At 47.9% G+C, this 6,033-nt stretch overlaps 1 protein-coding gene across 1 annotated transcript; it reads left to right on the top strand.

Annotated features, from left to right (window-relative positions):
* Positions 1 to 1,665: 1,665 nt before the first annotated feature.
* On the top strand, positions 1,666 to 3,954 carry LOC116970013 (neoverrucotoxin subunit beta-like). Its single transcript, XM_033016764.1, has 2 exons — positions 1,666 to 1,714; positions 3,404 to 3,954. The coding sequence occupies exons 1-2, from the start codon at positions 1,678 to 1,680 to the stop codon at positions 3,952 to 3,954; spliced, it is 588 nt and encodes a 195-aa protein (XP_032872655.1). The 5' UTR covers positions 1,666 to 1,677.
* The last annotated feature ends 2,079 nt before the right edge of the window (positions 3,955 to 6,033 follow it).

Below are 6,033 nucleotides of genomic sequence, written 5' to 3'. Positions count from 1 at the left end.
TACTCCTGCACCTAATTTCTATGTTTCTATGATAGGTGCACCATTCTCCTGCCTTCTCCCCATAACTCCTGACACCCGTACTAACCAAGAATCTATCTATCTCTGCCTTAAAAAATATCCACTGACTTGGCCTCCACGGCCTTCTACGACAAAGAACTCCACAGATTCACCACCCTCTGACTAAAGAAATTCCTTGTCCTGAAGGGAAACTGGAAGAGAGGTGGGGATGGGTCAAAGACTGGCAAGTGATAGGTGGATACGGGTGAGAGGTCTTCTCATCCTCTTCCTAAAGGAACGTCCTTTAATCATGAGGCTATGACCTCTAGTCCTAGACTCTCACACTAGTGGAAACATCCTCTCCACATCCACTCTTACCAAGCCATTCATTATTCTGTACGTTTCAATGAGGTCCCCCCTCATTCTTCTAAACTCAAGACGTTATGAATGGTCCATATCTCTCCAAACCTGTCCTAACCATGTACCTGTTTGTTAAGAAACAGATGGGATCTCAGCCTCAACTACCTCTTCTATCCGCTTGTTCTATGCACCCACCACCCTCTGTGTGAAAAGGTTACCCCTCAGATTCCAAGGACGTCTTTTGGGAAGGAGATGAGGTGGTATGTCGTTCGTCAGAGAGTGGTGAATCGGTGGAATTCTTTGCCACAGAAGGCTCTGGAGGCAAAGTCAGTGGATATATTTAAGGTAGAGAAAGATTCTTGATTACTACAAAGGTATCAAAGGTTATAGGAAGAAGGCAGGAGAATGGGGTTATTAGGGAGACATGGAAGAATGGCGGAATATACTTGATGGGCCAAATGGCCTAATTCTACTCCGATCACTTATGATCTTCACCTTGTTTCCCTTCCCTTGTTTGAGGGGTGTCTCCACCGGACCCTGCCCCCCAATGTCCAGCAGCGGAAGGACCCTAGACAGTGGTCCTCCACCATGGAGCCTTGCCGTTGGCTGCACCAAGCTTCAGTGCTTCCCTCAGCACGTACTCCTGCAGTGTGGAGCGGGCCAGTCGGCAACATTCCCCAACAGATGTCTGGCTGAAATTTATTTCCTGAAAGGAAGGAATTTTCAAGGCAGGAATGTGGGACCAGATGGATTGTTCTTACCCAGAGCTAGTAGCGACTCAATGGGCAGAATGGCCTCCATCCACATGAAAATCATACTGTGATTCTCAGTGCAATAGTTAACATCTCTCTACATAAACACTGGTGCAGCGGTAGAGTTGCTGCCTCACAGCGCCAGAGACCCGGGTTAGATCCTGACCACGGGTGCTGTCTGTACGGAGTTTGTACGTTCTCCCTGTAACATGCGTGGGTTTTCTCCGAGATCTTCAGTTTCCTCCCACACTCCAAAGATGTACAGGTTCATAGGTGAATTTTCTTGGTATAAATGTAAATTGTCCCGAGCGTGTGTAGGATAGTGTTAGTTTTTGGGGATCGTGGCCGGCATGGACTTGATGGGCCGAAGGGCCTGTTTCCGCACTGTATCTCTAACCTAAACCTTTTTGGTCACATGTTCAAAAAGCCGTACGTCGAGTGGATTCATCTTCATATTTTATTCCTCGTTCTGTTTCAGATCACTGGATTTTGTTGACTGTCCATTTCTGGTTCAGTGATGAGTGAGTGCTTGCAACTGGCCACTCTTGGTCGGCCTTTCCAGTTGGGAATGCTGTACGACTGCCGATCAGATGCTCTGATCCCAGGTACTGGAATGTCTTCACACAAATCATGAAGTCACATGAGCCCAGAGTAGGTGAATCGAAAGACATGATAAGGGAATAACATATAGTGCAAGGTGAAGCCAGCAAAGTCTGATCAAGGGTAGTCCAAGGGTCACCAACGAGGTAGATAGTGGTTCAGGACTGCTCTCTGGTTGTGATAGGATTCACATCTACCTTCCACTCAATGAATTTCAACATGAGGGATTTTGTCAAATGCCCTCTGGTATGGGTTGGTATGGGGGGTGATCTTATACAGGTGTGTAAAATCATGAGAGGACTAGATTGGGTAGATGCACAGAGTCACTTGCCCAGAGTAGGGGAATCAAGGACAAGAGGACATGGGTTTAAGGTGAAGGGGAAAAGATTTAATAGGAATCTGAGGGGTAACTTTTTCACACAAAGGGTGGTGGGTGTATGAAACAAGCTACCAGAAGTAGTTGAGGCAGGGACCTTCCCAATGGTTAAGACAGTTAAACGGATACATGGATAGGACAGGTTTGGAGAGATATGTGCCATACGGAGGCTGGTGGGACGAGTGTAGCTGGGACATGTTTGTCAGTGTGGGCAAGTCGGGCCTCTTTACATGCTGTATCACTCTATGATACAGTGGTGGTCAATGCAGGGCCACAAGTTCAGGTGACCAATCATAATGGTGACCACAACTTTGTCAGTTATAGTCCAGTTTATGTAATGGATTGAATATTGTGCGGCACGGTGGCGCAGCGATAGAGTTGCTGCCTTACAGCACCAGAGACCCAGGGTCGATCCTGACTACGGGCGCTGTCTGTACAGAGTTTGTACTTTCTCCCTGTGACCTGCGTGAATTTTCTCCGGAATCTCCGGTTTAACTTCCACACTCCAAGGACGTACAGTTTTGTAGGTTAATTGGCTTAGTAAAATTGTCAATTGTTCCAAGTGTGTGTAGGATAGTGTTAGTATGCGGGGATCACTGGTTGGCATGGACTCGGTGGGCCAAAGGGCCTGTTTTCGCGCCATATCACTAAACTAAACATTGATATTTGCAGAATATTTGAAGGCGATCCAAATCGCTGCTTATCCATGTTCTCCAGAATTGCCTCCTGACCCGCTGAGTTACTGTAGAACGCAATGTATTTTTAGTTTAGTTTAGTTTGGCTTTCGAGACACATGCGGAAATAGGCCCTTCGGCCCACCGAGTCCGCATCGACCAGCGATCCCCGCACACTAACACTATCCTACACACACACTAGGGACAATGTAACATTTATACCAAGCCAATTAACCTACAAACCTGCACGTCATTGGTGTGCGGGAAGAAATTGAAGATCTGTAGAAGACTGTAGAAATGCAATTTTGTTCAAACCAGGCTGTTTGAATGACAATAAAAGGCATTCTATTCTATCTCGGAGAAAACCCACGCGGTCACGGGGAGAACGTACAAACTCTGCGCAGACAGCACCCGTAGTCAGGATCGAACCCGGGTCTCTGGCGGTTGTAAGCGCTGTAAGGCAGCTACTCTACCGCTGTGCCACCATATCGCACCTATTACTCATGTGATCAGTCCAGTGAGTGTAGAGTGTTTTACTTTCAGCCCAAGACACATCCTGTACAGAGATTGAATCTACTGAAGGAATATAATTCACTTTGAGTAATTTTCACATTAACAGTTTTGATCGCTGATTTATCCTGTAGGCATCACCCTGTGGGACTTGCAGACACTGCAGAGCAACCTTGACCGTCGTGACCAGCCCAGCACTGAGTTTCACATCATTGCGTCAGATTCCATGGAGAAGAAAGTCAATGCCCTCAATGTGTCAGGGTCACTGAAGGCGAGTTTCCTGGCTGGGTTAGTGGAGGTGAAAGGGTCAGCAAAATATCTCAGAGACACGAAGGAATCAAAGCAACAAGCACGAGTTACCCTTCAGTACAAAGCAACAACCAGGTTTGAACAACTGACGATGAGTCACTTAGGGAGACAGAATATTACCTACCCGAGTGTGTTTGATGAGGTCTCAGCCACCCATGTCATTACAGCAGTGCTGTATGGGGCCCAGGCCTTCTTTGTGTTTGATCAAGTGGCTTCTTCAGCAGAGAACACACAGAATATTCAGGGCAACATGGAGGTGATGATTAAACGTCTCCCTATGATTGCGATTGAGGGAGAGGCCTCCCTAGAAATGACAGAAGAACAGAGCTCTCAGGCCGAGAAGTTTAGCTGCACATTTTATGGGACTTCTCACTGAAGAACAATCCCACCACCTACAGAGATGCCATCAATATCTACGCAACCCTCCCACACCTGCTGGGCTCAGGTGGAGAACATTCAGTGCCCGTCACAGTCTGGCTCCATCCTCTCAATAAACTGGACACCAAAGCTGCTCAGTTGGTGAGGGAGATCAGCGTGGGACTGGTCAATCGCTGTCAGTGTGTCCTGGAACAGCTCAGTGAGGCCGCGATGAGGTGCAATAACCTGATGAAAGACAGTGTCGCAGTTCAGTTTCCTGAGATCCGGGACAGGATCCTTCAATTCCGAGAGATGTGTCCAGACTACAAACTGGTTTTCCAAAGGACCTTAGCCAGAGTTTTGCCGTCCATTCGGGGCGTGGGAAGGAGGAAGGGTTTGCTGGCGGACATACTGAAGAACAGGGGAGCAGTCACCATTTAAACACCAAGCACTGACCACATGGCTGGATGACAAGGAATGGGAGATGATGGTTGTGGGATTTTGCCTCTGAAGGAACGTAAGCAGCTGGAAGTTACAGTGGTGGGATTGCAGACGCAGATCCGAGTTGGTCTCGCCAAACTGGAAGGACTCACGAAAACGCAAGATGCTCTGAACCAACACCAAACCGAGCTGGATGCAAATAAAAACTTTGACTACGAGATTGAAGTTACACATCCAGTACAGGTGGACATTAGTGGGACTGGTAATTATATAACCAACTGTCAGAAATGTTTCTTTACCTGCCACTTTCCCTGCGGCATTCCTAACGATGGTGGTAAACGTGGTTGTTGGGCAATGGACGGACAAGGGAACTGTAGGATCTGTCCACAAAGGTGCATCTGGAATGTTCACTTCAACCAAAAGTACAAGTTTGATTATGTAACGAAAAAGGAGAAGAGGTCATACAGTGAGCTGAAACAAAAGTACGAGAAGGCCTATGGTGCGAAGATGAGCCAACAGAATGTTATGGAATCACTTAAGCAGGAGTTTGCTGACGTGGAGTGCGCAGTTCTGGCGCTGATTGATCAATTATCTGGCAGCATTAGACGACTTGAAGAAATAGCTCTGAGGCCAAACCCATTATCCACCCCAGCTTACATTGACCTCATGATTCAGTCTGAGAAAGAAGAGGCGAAGCCCGGGTTCATGGAGCGAATTCAGACACTGGGGAAAGTAAAGGAACAGGCATTGTTAATACAAAAGGTAGCAAATAATGAGAATATGTTACCAGGGGGGTTGAAGGGAGATCCAATGGATGGGAAAAGTGCTGGAAAAAAGACGGAAGGAAATTTTTCTAAAATGATAAATTGGTTCACATCCAAATAGTAGATGATAACCATTCCAACTGTTCCCAATAGAGGGTGCAAACGTTTCACTCAGCCCTGAAACAATCCATTCTTCTAATTCCCCCTCCTTCTCCTGCACCAACTTCCCACAGCCTTTCACACCACACCTTGCTTCTTCAATGCTGCCCCACCCTCACCAGCTAGCTGCCACTCCCTTCACCCTGCTACTCGTCCAAGTACCACATCAGTACCTCATGAAAGCCTGAAGAATCTATCCACAACCCTTCCTGTTCCATGTTCATGTTCCCGCGCGGAGAGCTCACCTAAATCACGGCGCCCAATTCTTCACTAGATGGGCTGCCCCCTGCACTAGATCATAACCTTCTTCCCCAAACCCCACTCTGTCCGTGAGGTCAGACGGCAAATTTCCCACGAGCTTCGGAGGAGGGGAAGCTTTCCGTCTGCTCTGTGTCTCTCCCTGGTCATCGCCACAGTCCGAGTCACGGGCTGGTGGGGGGTAAAGTAGTCATAGACAATGTCATGGAAACTGTTCTACCTCCCCCCCCCCCCCCCCCCCAGCCTCAGGACAAGATACAGAGTGCACATGAAACTCAGCAGGACTCGACCTCTGTCGCCACTGAGACAGCGACACACACACAGGTACTCCTCCAGCTCACAGGCACGTTGAGAGTTGTCTCATCAAGAGCCTGAGAAGGACCAAATGAAATGGAGCATCACATCACAGAACAACCTCCTTCACTCTCCGTGTGCTCACCACTCAGGGATCAGTACCTTCCATGTCCTGGACCCCA

The sequence above is a fragment of the Amblyraja radiata genome, unplaced genomic scaffold (genome assembly GCF_010909765.2).
Source record: "Amblyraja radiata isolate CabotCenter1 unplaced genomic scaffold, sAmbRad1.1.pri scaffold_486_ctg1, whole genome shotgun sequence".
NCBI lineage: Eukaryota > Metazoa > Chordata > Chondrichthyes > Rajiformes > Rajidae > Amblyraja > Amblyraja radiata.
This window is presented reverse-complemented; position numbering and strand designations above follow the sequence as displayed.

Coding starts and splice junctions, on each gene's coding strand:
- LOC116970013 (XM_033016764.1), top strand. CDS start 1,678: ATGCTGTACGACTGCCGATCAGATGCTCTGATCCCAG. Junction 1,715..3,403: donor ATCAGATGCTCTGATCCCAG/GTACTGGAATGT, acceptor TTTATCCTGTAG/GCATCACCCTGTGGGACTTG.